This window comes from Archocentrus centrarchus, chromosome 21 (genome assembly GCF_007364275.1).
Source record: "Archocentrus centrarchus isolate MPI-CPG fArcCen1 chromosome 21, fArcCen1, whole genome shotgun sequence".
Taxonomy (NCBI): Eukaryota; Metazoa; Chordata; class Actinopteri; order Cichliformes; family Cichlidae; genus Archocentrus; species Archocentrus centrarchus.
Window position 1 is genome coordinate 17,022,048 of NC_044366.1, and position 27,239 is coordinate 17,049,286.

General features: G+C 38.0%; 1 protein-coding gene across 1 annotated transcript in view; it reads right to left on the minus strand.

The window, feature by feature from the left end:
- The window catches only part of kcnh7 (potassium voltage-gated channel subfamily H member 7), a 46,231-nt gene extending 19,276 nt beyond the window's left edge, over positions 1 to 26,955 (minus strand). Inside the window, 6 exon segments of the mRNA XM_030758628.1 lie at positions 546 to 971; positions 6,487 to 6,698; positions 7,882 to 8,322; positions 15,160 to 15,315; positions 26,222 to 26,452; positions 26,794 to 26,955. Of these exon segments, the coding sequence (XP_030614488.1) occupies positions 546 to 971; positions 6,487 to 6,698; positions 7,882 to 8,322; positions 15,160 to 15,315; positions 26,222 to 26,452; positions 26,794 to 26,869 (1,542 nt within the window). The 5' untranslated portion in view covers positions 26,870 to 26,955.
- Positions 26,956 to 27,239: the final 284 nt, after the last annotated feature.

Consider the following 27,239-nt stretch of genomic DNA (forward strand, 5'->3'; position numbering starts at 1 on the left):
TTGTTGTCATTCACTGAACTGACTCAGCAGTAGAAGCAGCAGCAGCAGCAATGATGGAAAAGATGATTATGGTTTACTGTATAATCAGGAGCTTTTCTGGTGTAATGGAGTGTCTACAAAGCACGATAAAGCCCTGAAGTGGATCCAGAGCCTTAGGGGACATATCCTACCAACAAACAAGCTAGCAGGCCTGGCAGCCAGCCTACCAATGGCCATCTCACATCTGCATGTAAGCTGTGCACACAGCCCTGTTGGCCTGCTCCTCACATAAATGCATCATTGATTGCCATTTGGTAAGCCATTAATCCGTGTAAATGGATTCTAGAATGAGGACCATTCAAAAAAAGAAAGAAAGAATGAAAGAAAAAAAAACATGCAATTTAAAGTAATCCCTTTGGAGCCAAAAGATTCAGGCTTGAAGTAGTGGAACAGGGGCAAGTACAACATTTCAAGCATCCCTGGGGTGATGTGCAGCAAAGCTCCCCGAGCAAAAAAAAAAAAAAAAATTATAAATACATGCACAAAATGAACTAAAGATAACATACCTCATCTGATCCTGAGCCAAATATTAGAAGATCAAATGGAATTGCTGCCACCATGTCTATAAGGAACCATCCTTTAAAGTAATGGATTGCTATCTTGGCTGGATGGCTGACCACTTCCTCATTTTGGTTTACATAAGTTGTCCTGAAGTTTATGAGGATGTCAATGATGAACATGATGTCCACAATTAAATCCACTACATTGAGAGGGTTGCAGGAGTATCCACATTCACGTCTCTTCTGCTCCTCTTGGTCATTGAGAAGAAAAGCAGCAGAGTAGGGAGTGAGGATTGCCGTGTAGATGACCAGCAGGAGGATCAGCCAGTCCCACACAGCTTTGAAAGGGCTGTAGTGAAGGATTGTGAACTTGTCAATGCGAGGTGTTTGGAGTTTGTACTCTGGCAGCACATCTGCTCCGAGTGACAGGACCTGCAGGCGTGGTGAGAAAGGGTTAGAAGAGCTACAAAAACCACTGGATTACATCACTGCACTTTGGTCATATGTCAGCAAATTTATGTAAAATTTATTTTGGGTCAACCTAGGCTTTATGCCTATAGTGCTTTTTTTCTGTATAAAACAGTAAATTTGTAAATTTGATTAAAGACAGTTTCACATTTCCTATATCAAGTCTACAGGGTATTTAATCAGCTCACAGACTTCAAGGAATGAATTGATAACAACTGTGACACCCAAAGTGTCCTCTGCAGTCAAATCGAGTTAGTCAAAGGTACCCATTATAGTATGACAAGTGGACTGCCTCTGACCTGGCACTATAAATAAATGTTACTGCCACTTACTTGTTCTCCATTTGCAGGGAATATATATTGCATTACTCTGGGAAAAAAAGCACTTGATAGACTGAAGAAAAGCAAAATCTGCACACATCTGAACTGATAAATATGATTTTACCATGCATTGTGGTAACCAAACATTTGTTTTAATTTCCCCAGATAAATGAACTCTGGCTAGATGGTAAATTATTCAGTGTGGTAAGGAAAGCAAAACCATCCTCTGTTTCTGGCTTCATAATGTGTGACAAATAAAGAGAATGGGCTCTCTTATGGCAGAAAATGGTGTAGGATTGAGGATGAGGGCCATGGGTCTCTCTATTCTTTTCAGCACATTCCCCTATCTTCAACGCATGAATTATAGATTTGCCCATGCTAGCAGTCAGGAAGCAGATGCAGCGTTCACATCTCAGCAGTGTCTCCAAACTCCAAACTAAAGTCAGCAGGGAGGGAGAACATTTAATCATGATGATGGTTCTTCATTTATGGATGAGAAAGCTGTGGTGAAAGAAGTTTAAATATAAGGTTTCTGAGCTTCTCTCTTGTTTGGTTGCTTGGCCCTAGCAGCATTCTGTAGTGTTCCACACAGAGTTCTTAAATTTACTGTGCATGCTTATCTTCCCAATAAATACATTAATTTTGTTATTTGTCACAATAACTGCAACAGTAGCCCTAAAATATACTTTGTTAGGTACTGTTCAGCTGCAAATATCTAATCAGCCAATCACATACCATGATGGATTTCAAACTGAGCATGAGAATGAGCAAGAAAGGTGATTAAAGTGATTCTGAATGTGGTATGGTTGTTGGTGCCAGACAGGATGGTCTAACAATTTCAGCCCTAAAGTTAAAAAAAGAAATCAAATTTTTTCTTAGACTTAGGGACCAGACTCCTTTTCTGCCTCCCTTCACTTTATTTTGAGAGCAATTCATTTGTCATAATGAGACAAAACAGAAAACTAATATATAGCATTAATGTTTTATTTTTCAACTTACTGTAGTAGACATCCACTAAAATCTTTAAATTGACTTTTTCTAGCCATGATAAGCACATTGCAAAAATCTGGTAATGTGAGATCCCTAATCAATACACTTAAAGTGGGCATGAAATGCTACATGTTTAAAGGCTTTTTTTACACCGTAGAGCCCTCTTCTAAAAAAAATCTTCATAGATTTAATAAATAAGTGTTTAAAGTTCAAGTTTTTAGAGCATGGGTAGTGCTACCTTGTCCCAGTACATAATGTGATGTCACTGGGTTGGTTGGTTGGTTGCTGCTAGTACACTACACTGCTCAAAGTTTTCACCCACAAATCTAACTTAGTGAATTCAGGTGTTCCAATCACTTCCAAGACCACGGGTGTGTAAAACCAAGCACCTAGGCATGCAGACTGCTTCTTAAAACATCTGTGAAAGAATGGGTCACTCACAGAAGCTGAGTGAATTCCAAAGTGGTACTGTGATAGGATGACACCTGTGCAACAAGTCCAGTCATGAAATGTCCTTGCTACTAAATATTCCACAGCCAACTGTTATTGGTATTATAACAAAGTGGAAGCAATTACAAATGACAGCAACTCAGCCATGAAGTAGTCGGCCACGTAAAATCATAGAGAGGGGTCAGTGGATGCTGAGACGCATAATGTGCAGAGTCACCAACTTTCTACAGAGTCAATCGCTACAGACCTCCAAACTTCATGTGACCTTCACATTAGTTCAAGAACAGTGCGTAGAGAGCTTTATTGAATGGGTTTCCATGGCAGAGCAGCTGCATCCAACCCTTATATCACCAAGTGCAACACAAAACATTGGATGCAGTGGTATAAAGCATGCAACCACTGGACTCCAGAGCAGTGGAGATGTGTTCTCTGGAGTGACAAATCATGCTACTCCATCTGGCAATACGATGGATGAATGGTACGATGGGGGAAGTCTGGGTTTGGTGGTTTCCAGGAGAATGGTACTTGCCTGATTGCACTGTGCCAAGTGTAAAATTTGGTGGAGGGGGGATTACCACGTGAGCTTGTGTCACAGGAGTTAGGCTCGGCCCCTTAGTTCCAGTGAAAGGAACTCTTAATGCTTCACCATACCAGAACATTTTAGACAATTTCATGCTCCTGACTTTGTGGAAGCAGTCTGGGGATGGCACCTTCCTGTTCCAACATGACACACACCAGTACACAAAGTAAGGTCCATAAAGATATGGATGAGTGTCACGAAGCGCTGTGTAGCAAGCAGGTGATGGACCCAAACAGGATTAACTTAACTTCAGCTTTATTTGCTGATAGTGACAAGGAATACAGAGCTGGAGGGGGTCAGCAGCAAAAACTAGAAAAACTCACTTTAACTAGACAGATGGATGGATGGATGGATGGATGGATGGATTGATGAACAGAATAGGAAATATGGAGCCATAGACGACAACATGACGAGGACAAAAGGAAAGCACCAACAATATATACACACCAGGGAATGAGAAAATGGGAACAGCTGGGCAGGACACACAGGAAGCAAAACTAAACCCAAAGCACAAGAGCCAAAGACGGTATCAAAATAAAACAGGTGGCAAACACAGAGACCGAGACTAAGACGTGAACTTGACACAAGCTAGGGGGAGACAGGAAGGTAGACAGATACAAACACACAGAAACCCAAACAAGACATCCAAACAGGATACAGAGACAGATAATACTCAAAACTGAAACAAAGGAAGAACACAAACAGCAAAACCAACAATAAACTCAAACCACTGGGCAAAAGGCCCAGGACTATGACAGATGAGTGAGTTTGGTGTGTAGGAACTTGACTGGCCTGCACAGAGTCCTGACCTCAACCTGATAGAACACCTTTGGGATGAATTAGAATGGGGACTGTGAGCCAGACCATCTCATCCAACATCAGAATCTGACCTCACAAATGTGCTTCTGGAAGAATGGTCAAAAATTCCCATAAACACACTCCTAAACTTGTGGAAAGTCTTCCCAGAAGAGTTAAAGCTGTTTTAGCTGCAGAGGGTGTGCCAACATAACATTAAAACCTATGGATAGGATGTCACTCAAGTTTATATGTATGTGAAGGCAGATGAGCGAATACTTTTGGCAATATAGTGATAGTTTATGTTAGCTAACTAGTAACAGAACTGTGAACTCAGTGGAAAACAAGGAAACTAAAACTAAAAGCAGTCTAAGGGGGTCACTTTTGTACTGCCCCTGGCTGCAGCAATGAGTTTTATGTTAAAACAAAACAAAACAAGAATATACTGTCCACTTTCACAGCAGTAGTTGTTGACTAGCTGCACTGAAATGGAAAATCCACCTGTAGAGCACTTTATAAATGTGTTTGTAGAGCACTTTATAAATGAGGACTGTGTGGAGGAGTGCCTGTTGAAGTCAGGTGCACCGGTGGTTCACCAGAGCAACAATGGGGTGGGGTGGGGGGTGATGGGGTGTAGCAAGCGGTGCAATCAGCTGGCAAAGCAGATGTCTGCAGGACGTGAGCATAAAATATTCTTGCTTCCCAAGCACACCCAAACAGTTTACAACATAACAGGTTACTACATCCGCATCACACCACAAACATAATTATGTTTCTTACCGAAGCATGATCGGGAATCCTAAAATCCATCAGCATGTCCATAGGATAAAAAAAAAATCTCTGTTACCCTCTCTGTCACTTACATTTGGGCTTCACTTTTCCTCACATCTAGTATGAAGTAATCCACTCAGTGAGATAATGTCAGATAAGACTTTCTAAAGTCTCCATAAAGTGATCTATTCTCCCTGCAGACATGCTGATGGGTTTTAGGATTCCTGACCATGCTTTGGTAGGAAACTTAATTTTGTTTGTGGTGTGATGCGGGTGTAGTAACCTGTTATGTTGTAAACTGTTTGGATGTGCTTGGGAAAAAGAGTGAAAGAGTGTGTTACTGCATAAAACAGTGCTGATCTCATCTTGCAGACATCTGCTTTGCCAGCTGATTGTGCTGCTCAGACTCCACAAAGAAAAATCAGTGTCTGGCTTCAGCTTGTCGGTTTGGTCAACCACCACTGCACCTGACTCCAAACTTGAACATTACAGCTAACAGGTGGATTCTCCTATTTCAGTGTAGCTAGCCAGCAATGAAAGACCACTTTCTGCTTAAGAGAGAGTGAAAGTAGAGTGTATATATTTTTTTGTTTGTTTTCCACTGTGTCACCAGTTCTATCACTTGTTAGCTAACATAAACTAATAAGTAAGTTTATTAGCACCAACCAACCAACCCATTGAAGTTAGATTCTGTACTGGCACAAGATGGCGCTACACATGCTCTAAAATCTTTAAATTTAGATACTTATTTCTTAAATCCAGCTTCACAGGCAGTGTTAAATCTATGGCAACCTTTTTAGAGTCGTACTCCATGGTGTAAATTAGCCTCTATACGTGTAGTGTTTCGCGTCCACTTTAACTTACAACAGTAGCAGTCTGTTGGTTTGTAACAAAGTGTAGCTGGGCTGGAATTGAATTCCCAACCTGAATAATTGTTTCACGCCACCTCTGGCACTGCTCCTCTATTTATATGTCTGGGCAGTAGCCATATGTTACCTCTGCAGCACGATGGTCTACCAGCTATTTGTTACCATCTCCAAAAGTGAGACTTGTATTGTTTTCATCTTTTGAGTCTGTCTGTCACCATGGAAAAATGTGAGTTTTGAGACACCCACTAAAGAGGGAATTATTGCACCAATGGTTTTGAGTACTTTGGCAGGTGTTTCTATGGTTCACTCTCTCTCTGTGTAAAGTTTTGCCATCTCAATGAGTCCCAAAAATTTTAAAGGGTGTTTACCTATTGACATTGTGGCTGGTATGATCAGCTTGCACAGTGATTTCTTGTTTAGAATAATGTGCTCTCATTGAATCATATCCCACTATCTTTCATAGTGGCATCCAAGTTCATAACTACTTTAGTACATTGGCAAGCTTCCCATCCACAAATACTGTATATAATGTTTGAAATACAGAACCAAGGAAGTGGAAGATGATGGATGGTTAGATGGATTGTTTGACTGGTAGATGGGTTTCTAAGAGTTGGACCCAGATCTTATGATGGTAGCTGATAAATTTGACTATGTCAAACAATGTGATGCTGCAATGGAAAATAAAGTGGAATTTTCTGACTCACCTGTGTGACCTTTTCTGTGACATTGTGAGTTCTCTCTTTGACCTTTGGTGCTATGATGTGTTTCTCAGTTGTTGGTGGAGAATGGGTCTTCTTCTCTGTCCCCTCTGAGAAGTTGAGTGCAATCAGGGGAATCTTGTTGATAGTGCTATATTTGTTGATGTTTGAATCAGAGGTAGAGCCAAGAAGGCTGGACTTCACATGGTTGAAAGGGCCTAGTGTTTCAGAGCAAATAACAGCCACATTAGTACCCTTGGTAAACTGTAGAGGTTAACAGAATATTTTGTTATTTTATTTTTATTTTGTTGAAAGTGTAATCGGTATATATATATATTATTTAAAAAAAACTATTAGCATTTTCAGTTTTGAAAACATGTGTCTCACTAGTATTAAGCAAACTGATTTTAAACCTTTTCTTCATTTTTGAGGTATTATGGTAGTATAACCATGTTACATAGAGCTCTGTATACTCAAAATCTATTTATAGCCAGAGAGAATATCAGCTTCACTTACTGTACTTACATAGCACCATTGACTGACGTAATCTTGCATCAGTTGATAGATAGGAGGAACTACTGGGAATTCTTGCTATTTTTTTCACCCAAAGAAAAATGTGCTACAACACATCTAACATGCTGTTAGAACTGTGGTTGGCTGTGAATTAAAGCCTACTAGGAATCTGGGGGGAAACTGTGATTTATTCATACACAAGCCTTTAAATTACACACTCCTAAAAAACAATGTTTTTACCTTCTGTTTTTCCTCAGAGTTATACATGCTACAACACACATGTCAACTGTTAACTGAATGGCAGACAGGATAAATTATCTATCTTTCTAAAATTATTTTCCAGGAGAACAGAGAGCTTCTGAGTACAGACTAAGTGTTTCTGGCACAAGAACTGTTGGTTTACGGATTTGCAATTTTTTTTCAGGATTTTTGCTCACAATTTATGCCTGGTGGGCACCATGGATTCTAAAAACAGCTATTTAGCACAGCTACTTAGATACAATATAGTATGAGCACATATTCACACAACTTAATTTAACGGTGAAGTGGTTTTATATTTTATACATTTATATATAAAAAATTTTATATGTAGTTATTTATTATTCCTTACTAAGATAACATGACAATGTAGTTTACAAATTACAAGAAGTTGTGGATTACTTGTTTACACTCTGACCAACTCTGCTCAGATCAGCTGGTTGTTGCATTTATCAAATTTTCACAACACATCTGGATTGCCAACAGAGAAGTTGCTGATATATGAGTCGGACTCTACATATCATAAAACATTAGAATGCACCTAATCATAAGGTGTTGGCTGCACCAATATATTTACATGACATAACACAGACACAAGCTACAAGCTGTAGTGCATACTGTAGTACATACCTTCAGTTGTATGCCGATCCCTGAATATGTTTTTTGAATTGGAGCTATAGCCCTCAATTTCATGAACGGATGAGGCCCTCCTCATGCTGCTGATGCTGCCTCTTGGGAAGGTATTTGACAGGGAGGTAGAGGACTGGTGAGGCTCTGAATGGTACAGCTTCTCCCAGGGGAGTTTAGGGGATGAATGGTCAAGTGGTTCAGGACCGATGCTAGCCTGGGAGGAGTGGTGGCTTGAGCCTATGAGGGCATGTGTGTCATTGGCCTCAATGGGACTGCAAATGCTCTTGGTGGGTGAGGGGAAACTCTCCAGGGCCACTGAGTCCTCATCCTCTTTGGGTAAGTCCACCATTACAGCATCTGGGTCCTCTTGCGGGAGAGATTGCTTGTTGGTATTCATTAGGCTCAAAGCAGCCTGGCGGAAACGGAAGAATCTACTCCTCCCTAAAAATAGAAAGGAAATCAAGAGACGACTTAAATGCACAGCACTGAAGAAAAAAAAAATATATGTGTGTGTGTGTGTATTGAAAAGCTGGAAGAGCATGTCTGATATTGTTTTCCATTGTAGGTCCATATGTGTATGTGCCATTACATACTATAGCAGCAACAAAGGTGTTTTGTTGTTAGGTGTTCATATTTCTCTGCACAGATTTTGTCCACTTAATGTTGTCCCAACAGTACAAGGCACAACTAGACAGTGGTATATAAACCTATATTTTCTGAAGATTGGTGTTGTCTAAAAACTGGCTTGACATTTGGTGCAATAACTTTGCCATATGTTCTCTAGGTAAATTGTTAATAAATCTAGCTCATATAAACATCTTACAATAACACCATTACATATAATGCTTTCTTCTTGTCACTCACTATAAAATAACCTCCAGCAAGCCACTGGTGTGAATTTCTCTGACAAGTATTTTTAGTTCCTCAGTGAGTTTAGCATTTGTCTTTTATTTATTTCCTACTATACCCTGAACATTGGTTTTCTTTTGCATCCTATGTTAGTTTTACTTCCTCCTTTTGTAATTGTCATGATTGCCTTCACCTGTATAATTACTCTCACCTGTGTCTCATTCACCTTCTATTTCTCATTTCCTAATTATCCCAGTGTGTGTATAAATAGCCATGTCAGCCTCTTTGTCTGATTGTTTGTTATAGTTCCAATATCTGCCTTTGTCTCTTGCATTTTGGTCATAACTCTCTACTATCAGCATGGAAATATTTGTCTGTTGTCACTTTGTGCATTCTGACTATAATATTTAAGCAAATCTTAGAAAGATTGCAATAAAAATTGTATATATATCCATGGTGCCAAAGGACAACATTCTTTCACTTTAATGGTCTTGAATTTTCAGTTGAATTAGGTGAAACTGTTTATACTGTGAAATATACATTATCTTTATAAAATATCAAAATTTCTGTAAAAGAATAGCCTTGTTATTTTGTGAAATGGTTACATGGAATATGATTTTAATTTTAGTCTTTCCTTTGGTGCATATATTCCAGTATGTAAGTGATGGTTTCAAAAGAGAAAAGGAAAGAAAACAATTCTTTGTTCAGTCAACTTTAGTATACAGTAACTACATTCATCAACAGTGAAATTAGGGGGCTGTTTCATAAACACAAAAATCAAAGACAGCTAGACATATTAGTCTTAAAGACATGTCTGTACTCATTCAGTAGGCTTCATCAGTTCTATTGATCTATGCAGTTTCCACAGCTTTTACCTTCCTGACTTTACTCACTTTGATGTCACATAAGAGTAGGTAAGGTCACAGTCCTGAGAAAGTTATAAGAGTCTAGTAGAGTTTGCCACTATGATGTTCCAAATTGTGACTAACAGTCCACCTACCTCTATTTTAGGGAAGGTGAAATGCATCACCAAAATGCCCCATGTCCCCAAATGCTTGAATTGGACTACAGATCATTATCGTTGTGCGTATGTTTGGTTTGATTATTAGGTTAGAAATGTGTCTGACAGGCTTGTGTTTATAAAAGATCTCCCTCACTTTCTTTGACACTCAGTCTTTTAAAAGAATATGTGTGATGTTACATTAAATTTCTACTTCTCTGCTTTGTGTGCTTGTCAGGATTTTTTACTATCATGTTGCTATGTTGACAAAAGCTTTTCAATGCTTTTATGAAAAAGGTTATTGACAACTCAAAGTGCTCTTGTTACATCTCTTTAGAGGGCATTTCAAACCATTTCTTACCTTTATTCATGGGACTCAGACAGAACTGTCATGCGTTTTCCAATACAATTACAGTTATCAATTAAAATATTACAAAGGGCTTACATATTTTCTTTTAAGTAAGAAGCATAAGTATATAATATTTATTCTGTTGCTTTACCTTAATTATCCCTTTATATTAACTAGCACATGCCCATACTACACTATTTTTCATGTTTGTGCTGCTGGCAAACTGATATACTTAATCAAATATAGAAAAGTAAAAAAAATGGGGTGGTAGATGTTGTTTATTTAAAAATAAAAGATAAATGTGGGGGTGACTGTTTATATGTAGCAAAATGTATTTAGATTAGTGAATGATTGATTAAGGGGTCAGGTTAATCATCTGTTGTCTTAAAAACAAGTGTACTGCTGTATTTATCAGCCACACACTATCCACGGCCTTTAAGTGGAAATACTGAAAAACTAATATGCGAGATTTTGCTCAATCAAATATACACCCATATGGCAAAAGATGATTTCATAATTTTGATTATAGTTGCATATGCCTTATGGTTTACCTACAGTAAACTACAGTAAACTCACCCACACTCACCCATTCATATGAATGGGTGAGTGTGTCCAAACTTTTGACCGGCACTGTGTACATGTCATTGACCTGGCAAAAATGCATAAAATGTGTTGCTGGAAGAAGGTGATTTTTGCAGGCTGATTTTGCACATTATGATGACATCATAATATGATAAGAAACTTCAGGGGCTTAATGTACCTGTGTGCAAAGTTTGAATGCTCAACTTCTGATTGTGTAACAAGAGTTCTCAGAGAGTGTGTTATATTGTTGTGTGTTATAGTAAGATTAATTTTTTCTTACTTTTTTTTAAGCATATTTATGGTACATTAGTACTATGGCTTACAAGGACCTGTGTCTATGTATGGGTGAGCAGTATTCATTTGGCAGGATGTAGTCAAATTTCAAGTGTTGTTTTCAGTTGGTTCTCTTCTTTAAATTTGCACCACCTCTCATCTGCCAATTCACATTCCTCTACCTGAATCTGCCATGCCTGCTACCAGCCAACCATGTCAAGGTTTGATGGTCATTTCCTCAGAAAGAACACCTTTTCTTCACAGAAATTCATCTGCTTTCTTTTAATATTGGAAAAGGGTTTTGATATTACTGTATGGTGTAAAACCTGTTTAACAGTGGTGAAAATGCTGTCAACAATGAAAACAGCCACCAGTTTGAAACACTTTTTTTTATTTTCTACTAAAATCATTACAACAGTGTCACAGTCCTGGGTCTTTGACCCATTGTTTTGTGTTTTTTTTGTCTGTCTCCTTGTTATCGTTATCAGATTTAGTTCAACTGTGTGTGGTTTCCAAGGTGTCTCCACTCTGCCCTCATCACCTCTCGTGTAGTTATAGCCTCAGCTTGTTTCGGTTCTTTGTTGTGTTATACTGTGGTTTTTGTTGTTTCCAGGCTCCTGGTGTTATCCCTAGCCTTTCCTGTGTTTATTCATGAATTTTGCTATTTTGCTGCCTTTTGGTTTCCAGTTATGCCTTCAATCAAAGGTATGTTTTTCTTTTGATCCCTGCCTGCTTAAGAGTCTGCATTTGGGGTCCTCACAGATCACTAAATCTGACAAAACCTGCCTATTAGATTTAAAAGGTAACCATCCATATATTATTTTATTGCCTGAATAATGGTTTCTTGAAATGTTAAGGGAAGATACCTATCCTATGTTTCGTCTTGTACCTTAAATCTCTCTGTGTGGATTAAAGGTGTTTTACAATTGCAAATACATTACCTTACCTTTCAAGAGGGATGCTTTGCATATAAGTGCAAATGTGCAAAAGGAAACATCAAAGTCTAATGTTCTCAAATCAAAGTCTAATGCCCTCTAGACATGGAGCATGAGATTGACATCTGGATTAAAGCAGCATTGGCAGTGATATTAGCACTGTACTGGGCCGTTGTTTGTTGAAAAAAATCTGGCTGAGCCTGGATTTGTGTTTGATGTTCTAGGCCTCAGCTATGTTAGTGAGGTATGGACAATATTCCAGAAAGACATTGTGGTTACAGCACCAGTCTTATTCCCAGGATACAGATATGAGAGAGTGTGAACATTTAGATTTTTTTTTTTTTTGAAAGTTCACAGATTCAGAGTTTTAGAAAAACACTCATAAAGTCTCTATTATCAGACAGAAACATTACTGTATTTATAGACTATTATAATAAGTCACTGACTGAAAACACAATTTCCATTTTAGGCAGCTAGAGTCTGGTTTGCATAACTCAGTGTAAGTGTATTGTCTCTGGCTTCAGGCTTTAACAGCTGAATCTAGTGGAGGGCACCTTTTAGATGGCAGTTCGAGGAGAGAGGCAATAGCCTACTCTCTGCCAAGCTCAGTACTGTACTAGTTGACACCTGCTGGCCTATAACCAGCTGTCAGCACCAGATGATAATTAGCACCCTTGTACAACAAAAATCACCATTCAGAGACTGTTATATTAAATCACAGGAATAGGCTTAGCGGAAATGTTTTCCTAGGCTCCTTTCTATTTTGAAATCTGTGATGTTTTAAAGCTGGTACATTTCTGTCACTGTGCTTTAAATGCCTGATAACCTAAAACTAATTTCATCAGTAAGAGTGCCAGGCCCAGTTTTTACTACTATACTTATGACTTAAATCTTATTAAAAACATACTAATCTGGAGAAATAATAATTTTAATAATATATGCACATAATACATTCCAATTCTCAGTTCAGAATGATTTCATCAGTTTTTCCAACTCATTTAAACCAAATATACTAGGATAAAATTACACTTTAATGCGGTGCCATTACTTAAGAGTTGCTCAAAGGAAAAAAAAAACAAAAAAAAAAACACAGTACTAAGGTCATGCATTAAGTGGAAGTGTGCACGATGTCAAGAGTCATTGTCTCTGACTCTCCTAATCTTACGTCACATCATATGTTTATCTGTCTAATTTAGCCACAGGTTTCCTGGCTGAAGCAGAGTCATAAGCAATCAACTCTGATTAGCAATGTTGGCAACAAAGAGACAAACACACATGCACATGCCCACACACTTAAACACACACAGCACAGCACAAGATGAATGTCACTGCTCTGGAAGAATTCATACTGAGTCAATAGCCTGACTCTGGTCGAGAGAAAAGATGCTGAGTGCTTCCAAACAGAGAGGAGCAGGAAACTTTCATTGACATTAACACCTCTAGAAATATACCAAAAAAAAGAGAGAGTGTGCTATATGCTGCTTTCCCCAAGGGTGCAAAACAGATATAATTAAACATTTTCAACAAGATTGGGTTACGTAAGCAGCCCATTCCCTCCTTGCATGCAGATGGTATATTTAATTGCTGTTCATGTAAACAATTTTACACTGGCAAACTAAATAATGTATCATTTTTAGAACAATAGAAGGGAGTAATATGTTTGGAAGTTACACAGTGCATGGAAGGAGCACAGTACTAAATTAGAGTCTACCAAATGTAGAGGGATATTATTTCAGTTTTAGCCATAAACTCATGGCATTGATTTGTTTTATAGGTTTTATTTTATCAATGGCATGTCATGGCAAATGCAAAGCATAAATGAACGGTCAAGCAAAGGAGAACTTAACAAATTAAGTTCTCCTTTTTTTTTTAGCTTTAATATAATAAAACTGGTTTCTGTTGTTTTTTTTAATGTTATTCTAGTGTTTGAAGTTTTTTTTGTGTGTGTGTTTGCAGAATTTCTAGATTCTTTTTTAATTAATTTATTATTCTAGTCAATTATGAGTTTCATTTCTTCATTCCCCACTTGTCTCCTGTTGCCCATCAGCCCTTAGTCTGTGTATATACAGTCCTGTCTTTCCTTTATCCTTTGTCAAATCCTCTCTTTTTGTCCCCTAATGTGCTTCTTTGTCTTGCTTCAGTGTTTTCCTGGCTTGCTCCAAATGCTGTTTTTGGATTTTAATTTTGAGTTATCCTTGTGGACTTTATTGTTTGAACTTTGCTGTCAACCAAATAAAAAGGCTCCCTTATTATTTTATCTACTTTACTCCTACATTTGGGTCCTCTCCATATCACCAACTGACAGATACTTGCTATGAAAATTAAGCAAAAAAACAAGATTAAATTTTATAATTTCATGACAGCAAAGGCATAAAAAACAAAGTTCCAGACACTGGTGTGCTTACTGCTGGTACATGTATTAAATTACAGGTATATGGACAACATCCCTGTATTTCTGTATATTATATTATATTATATTATATTATATTATATTATATTATATTATATTATATTATATTATATTATATTATATTATATTATATCATATTATATTATATTATATTATATTATATTATATTATATTATATTATATTATATTATATTATATTATATTATATTATAAATAGGAAATGTCTCAATAACTACAACATGAAAAGAACTAATGAGCTTAATCTGACTGATTAGCACCTCTCATGTATCTGTGTCAGCAGTCAGCAGGATCAGCAGTGAAAGTACTGACATGCAAATAAGTTCAAAACTCATTCAGAACACAAAACAACAGAATGTAAATCAAAACTGATACACCAAAACATTGCATTATCAGTCATATTCCATATGTACTATAAACAAATCAGAATGTATCAAAATATCCAATAGGCAACATAAGTTAATGAATGGAATAAATGTGATCACCATACACAGGACTAAGAAGACAAAGAAGGAGAAAGACTCATAGGATTAATGAGTGACTAGGCTACTGAACTTGAAGAGTTTTGAACTCATCTGGATGTCACTTGAGACATCCCAATAAGTTCAAATTAATCTCACAGTCCTCTGATTGGATGTTGGAATGATTGAGGCATTTCCAATGTCTGTATACATATAGGGTCCATATGTATCCATATGTAACTACTTTTCAGTCCATCTAATGTTCAGATCTGAACATTAGATGGACTGAGAAGTAGTATAATAAATGGTTTTATGAAAATATTTCCCACAATGCACCAGTCATTATAGTATAGTAAGGGTGGTATACTCCTAATTATTTTAGTAGTCTTTCAAATACTTACTTTGGTCTGACTTTGTAGGGGATGTGGGGCTTATCTTCTCTGTGGAGTTGTCACTTCCCTCATCCGCAACATATTCAAAATTTAAGATAAACATCATCACCACTCCCTCTTCATTCTTCACTGGGATTATGTGAGTGTTACACTGAAAGTCAGACCCTGAAAGAGAGACAAAGCATCAGTGTCAAAAAGCTGAGTCATACAATGCTCTTCAACTAATCATCTCAGAAATGGTTAAAAGTCTGTGTGAGAGAGGTTTACCAGCATGTACTATCACAATCGAATGGGTCAGTGTAAAGGCAATTATTTATTTCCATTTAAAAAAATGTAAAAATGACTAAGAACGCCTTCCTCTGGTTTCATATGAATATTGGAAAAAACGAGATTAAAGGTTAATGCCTGCATGCCAGAATAAATGAAACAGTTGAGATAAAATAAATACACCCAGAGGTTGCACAAAGTTTACGTTGGTTCATGTCGCATGTCATGTCTTGCGCATATATTTTATGTGTGTTTTAATGAGCAATATATTACATTAAAACAACTAAGCTGCAAGGCAAGCGCCCCAGTATAGCTTAGACAGCACGGCTTAGTATAACTGATCAAACAAGCAGGACAGATTACCACCAATTTAAGAAACTGCAGTGCACACATAGAAATAATCACTAAAAATATCCATTGTGTGAGCCAGTGGAGCAGAAACCCAGCAGGACCACAATTTCTCAACCGCACTGGTTAAAGCTGTGTTAGCAAAATCTACTCTTGCCTGTGGGCACAAGTGCCCACCAATAAAACTCCCTCCCCAAAGGACTTGAAGCAACAACACAACAGCTACTTTACAGTTGGGGGACAATATCAGCGATGGTTTTTAGTATGAGAAAAAGCTTTCATGGCAATGTTAACTACAACAGTTACTATCATATTATATATGTAAAAAAAAATACTAAAAAGCCTCATTGAATCTTTTTAAAAAAAATATTAAGCACAGCTGTAATGTATTTACCATTTTGACCCGAACAATAAAATCAGAATGTTTCATAGTAAAACTATACCTTTGTCTTTCTCTGTAGGTCTGTCTGTCATTCTGTCTGATTGTGTTGTTCCTGTACTCACAGAGGACACATATTACCAGTGTTCGCTGCAATTTCCTCAGGGCTCACAGACACCCTGCCAGCAGCATTCATTAGCAGTAGACTTGCTGTCTGTCTAAATATAACAAGCTTGGTCTGCCTCTACATGCCACAGTTCTGTTGGATGGATTTCAGCATCAGAACTCCCAGAAGTAATGTTGCATTGTCACCACTGAAAATATGATAATGTGATTTAAATGAAATGGAAAACACTGAAAATGCACCAGTTATTATTAGAGAATAGCTGAACTCAGGTACTGAGTTAATTAATGGAATAAACAGAACAAAATGCAATTACATATGTGACGCGTTCCTAAGAGCGCAAGGTGTGGCGTGCAATCTCATCTTGTGTAAAGGGTGCCCGGTAATGTTACATTATAAAGCAGAAAGTGGCGCTTAGAGAGCAGGGCAACCTCGAGTCCTTGCCCATTAAATCCCCTTTTCATAAAAAGCACTTTTCCTGCATTTCCCAGAAATCCTTCACCTAATTCTACATTGTCCCATCTGTAAAAGGGAGCACTCTGATAGTGACTTTGATCTGTTTGATTTAACATTGTTCATTTTTCAGAGAGGGAAAATAAATGGATGAGAGTTATTCAGAGTTGATTGTCAGATAAATAGAATGAATGTAAAAACTTTGTGCTTACTGATGTTTCTCAACATTGTTATTCTAACCTAGACAGCTGAGAGGACACAGAAACAGTGCAACAAAGTTCTCCAGTCAGAATAAAAGTGGGAACACTGTAATCACAATTCTGATTTATGTGTGTTATGTGCATAAAAATCATTTTTTTGTTCAAGTTGTCAAGTAAGAATATCCACCATACCATTGAGCAGTTCACTGTAAGTTAATATGTATGGTAAAGTGTGCACATGCTAGTTGTAGTTATTTGAAAATTCTAGACAGAGAGCAAGACCTGGCATAAGTTATCATTTATTAATCAAGCCTGAATAGAGACAAAGATTTAAGTGGTTTATTAGCATGAAGAAATGAAAAATATGACCAAGACTTCACCATTTCCCTTCCTTATTTGAACAGATGTGGATGTCATCCTTGCTCCATTGCTCAGGCATGAATGCACTTCTTTAAATTTTAGTTTAAATTTTAATTTAATTTGACAGCTCCAGTATAGAGTAACAGGAAAGAAGACTGTGGAAAGAGAGAAGAGGAATGAAATGTAACAAAGGGTAGTTTTCACCCATGTGCTACGTGCCTGAACTATTTAGCCATCGGGTCACCCAGTCATTGTGTGTCTGGGTGATTTGTTTCTTTGTCTGCAAATTCTACTTAGACCATCGAGGTAAGTAGGCCCCTGAAGGTCATATATGACATCATCATCATCTTGCCTAGCAACCACCTCGCAGTGGGCTAAGGCCCCAGTCACATGGGACTAGAGACCAGTCGGCGACCCTCTGGCAATGGCTCTAGGGAAAAATGTGTATTCCTCAGCTGATAGGCTGCTGGTTGTGGGAAGTTGCTGCCAGTCACTAAGTGAAATTGGTAAACAGTGCTGCACTGAAAACTTCCTTGGGATTGCTTACGGCACAGTCACCCGCAGTTTGAATGGAAGACTTTGACTTATCTGCAAACATGAGCCAAATACTCCTTTAGCAATAGTGCCGTGCAAAATGGAACGTGGTAAGGCAAAACTTTTACTCTGAAGGTCAATGTTCTCCGTATTCACTGCACTTTTTCAAGTTTCACTACCCCAAGGTGCGTAGGTTGGCCAGTGTTTGAAGACAAGTCAACAAAGACAGCTACAACTACTACTTGTCAATCTGCTAGTGTACAAAGCAATCACAAGGAAGGTTTTCGGTGCAGCACCCACTTTGCAACCAATTTCATCTAGTAACACTTAGTAGCCTCCAGCAACCATTTGCCAGCCGGATGGTGAATACGCATTTTCCCCTAATGACCGGAGGTTGCCAGGGGTTTGCCAGCTGTTGTGACTGAGGCCTAAAAAGACCCATTTTTGGCAGACCCATTTTTTTTTTTTTACTTTTCTCAATGTGATTAAATTTATCAGTTTGCCAACAGCACAAACAGGCCAAACAATACCATAGTGTGTACTAGTATAAATAAATAACACATTTGCTTCCTTATTTATAAAGCATGCTGAAACCGAATTGGATGGCTTTAAACATATTGTCTTCATTCTCTTAGGCAAGTTTTTATTTATATGAGGGGTAATTAACGGAAGAGTGATGTAACTGCATAATCAACTGACATTAGGACAATTTGTGAAAAAGTAAATGCTAAGCTTAAATGAAATGCTGTAACCAAATAGTAGGAATAATGAGCTATTTAGTTAGTAGTTGCTTGTAATATTTGATAATGATTACAGTGATGTAGCCCAATTTTCACAGAAGGCTCTGTGAGCAGCGAGGATGGTACTGTAAATTCAGCAAAAAATATTTCTGGGCTGGGTTTTACCTTACCAGATGGGGAAACAATAGTCATGCTTAAAGGCTAAGCCATGGGGGTCCCTTCTCATCTGGTCTCCTGCTGAATGTCACCTTTACTGAAACGGATGAAAGGAAAGCTTCTTCTAACTATTGAGTTGAATCACCATGGACAGTGTGTTTCTGAGTTTGATCTCATGATATACACTCATACCAATATATTCATTATAATCATTTTGGAACCTAATAAAGGACAGGCTGCTTTCTCCTGTTAAACAAGAAGAACATTCTGTGAGTAGAACAGAGTTTTTCTTTCTCTAACCAAAAAACCAATGGCAGTGTGCCATGTAATCAGCAGTTATCCATGACCCAAAGAAACTGTTATTCATCTTCTTTTTGACTTCCAACAAAGTTAAAGCCATCTGTAGAAGATATTTTAGTGAACATTATTACAAAAAGCTGAATTTATTGTAACTGTCCCTGTTACTGTTAAATCACTCAATCAATTTACAAGTTATTAACAGCGGTTATCATAATTCATATTCTTTAATACACTACATGTAAATTAAATGGTTACCAAGATAATACTGGACCTAAATCAAATGTTATTATCTGACAGTATGTGCTTGGTATTTAAATTTAAATGCAAGCCATAAAATATATAAATAAAAATCAAATTCAGATGAAAAAATACCATTATCTGTGACACCACCCCCTGTTGAGTAACAAATTGCCTTGGCAGATATCACTTCACAGCTGAAGTATCATTAGAACAAAACTGCCAGACAGTTTTTAAGAAGCTATGGTGTTTTTCAAACTCACCAAGAAAGGATTTTAGATTTCTAATTTGACCTATTTACAAGTCATTATGTTATGACTATGTTCTACATTTGGATCACAGAGTTAGGAAAGGGGGAAATGACTCTGGAGAAATGCATAGTGGGAAAAAAAAATACATAATGGGAAATAACTGTTACAGTTGAGTAAGAAGCTTAACAACATTAAAAACAAGGTACTGTGAGTATCAAAGCCCTTAACTTAGAATAAAATTAAAATTTTACAGGTTTATAATTAATAGTTGTTGGACAGCCATTCGCTTATCCAGGATAAACAGTAAACTAGGGTAGACAGCCTATCGAGCTGGTGAGGCTTCAAAGATAAAGCCAGATGTCACTGGCATAAAAACAAGAAATGTCATTAAAATGTAAATAAAATATGTTAATAATTATATGTTAATATATTTAGCGCACACAAAATATTTTATATATCATACTACTGTATGTTTTTATGATTACCAAAATGTAATTGTTGTTTTGTTGTAATAATTTAATTACTAACCAATTAACTCATTCTCATTCTCACACCATCAAATACTGCTCCTAAGTCAAAGCTGCTGGTGACACAGCACACTAGGTATCCTTTGGAATTGTTGCCGTGACATGTGATTGGTTGTTGTGGCAACAGTAAGACAGATTTCAACCCCCAAAGAAACACCTTAATGTCATTTTTTCTATATGCAGGGTGTGTGGACTATTTTAACTAAAAAAAAAAAAACCCAGCTATTTTTTCTTAAAGTTAAGGAAATAATGAGAGAATCCAAACGTAAACAGTGGGTGGCCACTCATTCATATGCTTTTTAAAGCAAATATAATAAACGTTAGCTAAAACTTCATAATAGCGGTCAAACTAAAGCGTAAAGATGCACAATATTGTGTTTGTTAACCATTTAGAATGTTCTTTAAACCAGTCACTAACCAACTAACCAAATACCTCTTCATGTCTTCATGTTTACTGATGTTCTATTTAATTTAGACCTGAGCTTTTGCAGGTCCACTCAAAAACAGCCAGAGACCTTTTCCAAACTCACTGCAGAGTTGTTGTGGTTTTATGCTTTGCTTCACTGTCATCCTCATAGCTGAACCTTCACCCCAATCTCACTCGCAATTTCACTCTAAGACTCTAAGGCAGTCTTTATTCATGGCACTCTCTGTATGTGGCTGTATTAATGCTTCCCTCAAACCCAGGCTCCCTGCCCCTGCCCCCCCTAAAGACTACTGCCACCACTACCATGCTTTGCTGTGGGGATAGTATTAGCCAGATGAGAGCAATCTCTAGCATTTACCAGAGTGCTCATACAGTAGTTCTGACTAAATAATTAAGTTTTTAGACTCATTGGATCAGAGAGTTTTATTCCTCATATTTCCACAGTCCTGTAGATGGAGTTTGGCTTTCATAGCTTATACTAATAGTAGCTTTTATGCATAGCAGCTTCTGTCTACCTCTAACTCGTGATTTATGGAGTGTTGCCAAGATGGTTGAGCTGTTAGCAGGTTTTCTTCTCTCTGCAGAGGGCTTTTAAGGCTTTCTAAGAAAGATTGTTTGGTTCCCAATAAATTATCTTACCAAAGACCAACTTGCTTAATTAATCAATTTGTTTGAATGGCCAACTCTATGAAAGGCCCTGCTAGTTTCATATTTCATCAAATTCATCATTGTTGAGGTCACTGCGCGCCTAGGAGCACTCAAAGCTTTAGAAATTATCAAGGATGTAAACAAGTAAAGGCGTGCACCCCTAATGACCCGTGGTAACCATGGCAACTGGTTCGTGCTGGGACAAGGAAACCCACTATGTGTGTGTGTGTGTGTGTGTGTGTGTGTGTGTGTGTGTGATAGCCGTAGATGCACCCTCATGCTCAGCAGAGCTCCTGAATAAACTTGTGGTTAAGCCACAGAGCACATGGCTCTCGTCATACATAAATTATTTTAAGCCCCTGCCCTGATGTATGCCTCACTAAATGTTATCATGGCAGGCTGCAGAGAGTTCCTTTGATGGCTTGTTTTCTTCACTATGACAGTGCTATTTAAAGCAAACCGAATGCATCTGACAACATGGAGTCCCGCAGCAAAGGAACTGAATACGCTAATAAATATAAGATTTCAGTTTTCAGGCTTAGATTTTTGCTATATTCACCAAGAACTGATAAAAACATCCACTTTGTCATTACAGACAGGTGGGAAAGAATGCCATATTGAGTCAGTTAACTTTAAGTACACTATGCAATAGAATGTGCAAAAAGTAAAGCTCAGAATACTTTATGAAGTTAGTGTATGTCTCTATCCCCTGTCTGTCCACTGATATCGGCATCGCACGACTACGATGTCACTGTAACTCTAAAATATATTAGCATCAAAAGAATAAGCAAGAAAGCCTCACAATGCCATCTGCGTCCCTGGAAATTGTTGATGTCTGTAGAACTTGGTGTACTCTAAGTGTTAAAAAATGTGAATGTGTCATACTGCTCAAAAAAATTCAGAAACTACTTGAACAATCTTAAGTTAGTTTTTTGTTTTTGATTTTTACACCAGCCCTCATTTTGTTCTCAACAAATTAAATATTTTATGTCAGTAAAGATTTTTAGTGTTGATGGAGTAGTAAGGGTGTTGTATTCATTTCCATATATATTTTGTCCATTTTCATGTAATTATTTTAAGGCATAGCCCTTTCATAGTCTTCACCTCAGCACAAGATGTTACCCAAACGTGGGCATGGCACCTCAACATATTTATTTATTAATTTTTACTAGAGAGAGGGTGAATATCCATTCATTCTTGGATCTTTATATAAACCTTTTCCCTGTGAGCCAAGAGATGTTATTTACACCTGCTTGAAAGATTGGACACTGTATTAAGACTAGCTCCCTATACATGATGGAAATTTCATTAATGTAGATTCTGTTTCCGTCATCAATTATTAAAACATTGCTGCTTAATCAAGTGATCCTTTCAACACAATTACAATGATGATCAACAGAGAGGGGGGAAAAAAAAGCTGTGGTGCAACTTTAACATGTCCTTAAGACACATATAGCAAATGCACAGTGTTGTGTTTATATTTGTGCACAATAGAGTGTTGCTCACTTTTTTAATCTTATCCTTTTTATTTGCTGTTTCTTAAGTCTTCACAGTTTCCTACATAAGGTGATCTGCTTTAGGAAGAAACACGAATAATATCGCTGAACACTGATTTTTGTGTTTGTCTCCTTCCAACTACACAACTGTACTGAAGCTTTTAAACACAGCTCTATAACTGCTGCCTGGTAGTGAGTCTTGTATAATGAAGTCTGACATGTTCTTCTTTTAGGGCTATTCTGCTTAAGCCAATACACAACATTACTGGGGCATAGCCCATCAGGACTAGTGTATGTAGAGAGAGACCACGCAAGCTAGCCCTTTGTTTGGAGCCCTTGGACCCTGTGGCAATATCTCGCCTCAATGAGAGTGCTGTAAGCTACATAGCCTGGCCTAATTTCATGTTCAATCAGTGTCTTCAGAGCCATCGGGGATAACTAGCAGCTCCAGCACACACGGCATTTCTTTTGTGTCTATGTCTATCAGTTCATGATATTTTCCTCCATGATCTTAAATTCTGTTTAATTTGGTACAGATGTTGGCACTGGAGGGTGAAATCTAAGTTAACATACAGTAGCTAATTAGAAGAAAAATACAGATGGTATAGAGAGGAGCACTGGATTTCCAACTTCAGTAAGAGAGGTTTATTACTATCTAATGCAAAGAAGACAATATTGTTAATGCTATCTCAATAAAAATTGTTGTTCATTACCAATTATTAATTAAGCTTATCTTTATTTGTTCAGTTTGAAATGAGCTCATGCTATAGCGTGTTTAACAAACGTAGAACCACCGACTTGCACAGGCTGATTTTCCACCAAGAAATAAAACCAGATGCAGAAAACTTTATGCTCTTCACCTCATAGTACGAGATACCAAAGAGGGCTCAGCTTGATGAAAAATGGATGTGCTCTTTTTGGAAGGTAGTCATCCAAGTGTCCTGCAGCACACCTTGTGTACTGTAGGATTGCTGGTTCCCTGTCCCCTAATACCCCTGCCATTAAACCCTCAGCAGGGGTACATGGCCCTTCAATCCCCTTGGTGGAGTGCCACCTATGAAACTCTGCACCCAAGCATACCACATGTCCCACATCATTCAGCACGGTTAGCTAAGCTGCTGCTGTTATGTAGCCATTATCCATTTAACTTCTCTCTGCTCCACGGTGTCAGCTTCCTTTTGTTAATACTCATTCAGGTACAAAGTATTATTACACCCTGTGGAATAGGATAGCTCTACAAAGCCATCAGGGGAAAGCATTTATCTCATTGATTATGTATCATAGCTGGAGGATGACTGCATAATGTGGTATCTTTTCTCACAGCACATCATGGTTCTTCACACGGGGGGGGGACGACACAAAAATTAAAAGCAAATGCTCTCGTGCTAAAGGCCTTTGCTGTGCTCCCATGGTTGCCATTGTTCCCTTACTTTTAATTTCTAAGCATCCACATAAGCTGCTTAACTTTTTTGCTTTTTAAGTGAAAAGGGAAAAAGCTCTGTTGCTCCTGATGTCGCACAGCCTCCTCAAATCCAAACCTTCCTTTCTTAGTTATTGATGAGACGGGAAAACAAACTACACATGTCTCATTTCAGTTCCTTCAAACACTGGCATTTAAGGCGCAGATCACAAGTCAACCCATATTTAGAGAGAAACTTGTGTGAAAAAGGGGGAAAAGTAGAACACTGGTAACCTGCCTAAACTAAAGCTGGTTTATTTCATGATTTGTGATGTACAGTGTGTGCATGGGCTTTAATACAAAGGATTAACTGATTTGCATTAGGACTGATAACTTCAAACACAGCTCAGAGAGGAGACGTGGAATGCAGCCGCTTTCTGCCCATCAACTTCAATTTGTGAACTGTCTTGAATCAATAAGGTTACTTCTCTCAAGGATGGCATGAATCTTTTATTCCCTTAAAGCAGTAGCAGCATGTGAATTGTATCCGCCATATCAGTGTAATGCATTTACTCTGAAAGCTGCTCATTTCAAGTCACCGCACTGTCAGCCCTGACATCTTTATTCATGAGCACACATGCTCACTATAAATTCCTCTGAGGAGTATTAAGAGTTATGTTTTGGAGCCATAATGCACACTAGGGAGGATTGTGATAGGACTGGGACTAACGGTTATGTTGGAAGATTTTTGCAACTCTCATCCACAGTGCTTTAAACATTCCATGCACACGACATTTAGATGGAGTGTAGAACATGCATGTAATACGGGAGGATGGGAACCTAAATGAAGCCTCTTTAAAATCCTATCTGTCATAAACCAAGCTCTTCCAGTCACACCCTCTAGAGTGTGATGTGAAATTGTCTTGCAGGTTTCTGCAACAGTCTATTTAGCAGTGCAGCAGCTGGCTCTTGGTTTGATCATGATTAGCACAAAAAAAAAAAAAAACATGGCTGATGGCTGCTGATGGAAGATTAAGCATGTATCCATGGCACAGAATCTAATCAAACTCATGATTAAAAATTAAAGACCCGGCTTCTTAGGATTAAATAAAATATTAACTCTTTTTTTTTCCATCTTAGACTCTACATATATAAAATTGCTGTTTGAACACGACTTGGAAGTCACCATAAACAAAATAATATTAGTGCAAAGCAACAGTGTCTCACGAAATGAGGCTTCTTTCAGCCACACAGGTGCAAAATGAAAACAATAACGCATGATCAAAATGTGCTGCTCTACAAGAGTAGTACCTTTGGGATTAACTCTGTACAGCTATGTCACGTTGACCATTAAAAAAAACCTCATGTGAGAGCATGGCAGGAGGTGGTCAATCTGCGGATTTATGCCACTGAGTGGTAACATCGTATTAAATCTCTCTGACTCAGGATTGCTGTCTCTCAGTACACCATTCATACCAGGACTAGCCAAAAATGAATGACAAAAGTCTACCGCTTAAGGGAGAGCATTTTCTGTGCAAGCAAATCTGTACAGCAATTTTATAGGTCAATGGACTGATCCACTGTCTACTGAAGCAACTGTAAACCTTTGGTACAAACCATAGCATCAATAAAAGCACCATAGAGGTCCAAACACACAATCAGCATATTTTACTATACTTGAATGTGCAAAGCAAAGTATTCACTGCAAGGTAAAGCTATAAAGAAAAGCATAAACTTTACATCTGGCATAGTATACTATAATTTCACTTTTTTAATTTGTTCTTTTCACATGCAGCTACTGTGTGCACTGTTATCTAAGATATAAGTCTAATAATATTACCGAAACACTATTTTCATTTGAACGCACCGCTAAACACAAAGCAGGGAGATTAAAAAAAAAAAAAAAAAAAAAAAATTCTGTCGTATTATTATGTGATCAGAATATTTGTTTTGATCATAAGAACACTTTTCATAAATCTCCAATAACTATCACCTGTTTATTTTTACAGAATACATGAATAACAAAAGCATAAATTTGCAGGAAGGTACACTACCCTTACTGTTTTTCTCTGTCTGATGTACTGTGGGCATACACCTTGGGTTGTTTAGTGACCAGCTGACAGACACAGCATGAAATGAGTAGCTGCAGTAGGTACCCTCCAGACACCTCTCAGCTCACAGGCATGCTGTGGCAGCCCTAGAGTTGTGCCAGATCAGTTACTTACCATCCTTGCGGTAGTAGGTGATCTCCACCTTGCGCTCCTCGGACCCAAGCACAGCCTGTGTCACCTGGTCGATGGCCTCTTTGTCGGTGAGGTCACCATGGAGGAAGTCACATGTGCATGGCTTCTGCATGATGTCTGGTCTTGAGAATCCTGTCATCTCACAGAAGCCATCATTGCAGTAGATGATTGCACAGTTCTCCACTCTGGCATTAGCTATCACAAATTTCCGGTCTGTATGAAAGGGAGGGAGGGGGGGGAGGTGATCTGATGTGATCTCAGAGTCAATCATGGCTCACAAATAAAAGCAGTCAGCAAAGCAGTCAGCAATCAGGTAAAATTCACTGACACTTCTCAACAAATTCACTGTGTGTGTGTGTATATATATATATATAAAACTTAACGATTCAGTTTGTGTTTAGTTTGTCAGTCATCCTTTCAATTACGTAGAGAAACATCTTAGAATAAACTTAAATTTCTATATATTTTAATCTCATTCTTAATTTGTCGAAAACGTTTACTTTGTGCTATTTCTTTATCTGGTAGCAGAATTTGGACAAAAACAAGATACTTACTCTGACCCTCGAATTTCCGAATTATTATTCCAAGGAATGTGTTCTGTGGTGCAACGTGACCTCGTCTTATAGGCATATTTAGACAAAGAATATTCCGCGATCTCCACTAAAAAGCTCCTCCACAAGTAAATCCCCAAGTTGCAAAGGCTGGCTGCTTGTGAGGGTTCTTTTTTCACCAAATTCGCTAGACGCAAACACTCTTTCCACTTTAAATTACCTTTCTACTTCACGGAGGAGTTATTTATCCCGCTTGTATAACTGAGCATCTAAATGGCTCCTCTCCGAAACGCGCGGAATCGGGGAGGATTGCTTGAGTTAGGTTTAGTTCGCAAAGCATTTCGCGTTGAGGTTGGGTGCGATCCTGACGTCCTCTGTCGCGGTGTGTTGGGCGCACACAGTGGACAGCGGTTAATATGCCAAGGGGAATGACGTTGCTCTCAGGGGGC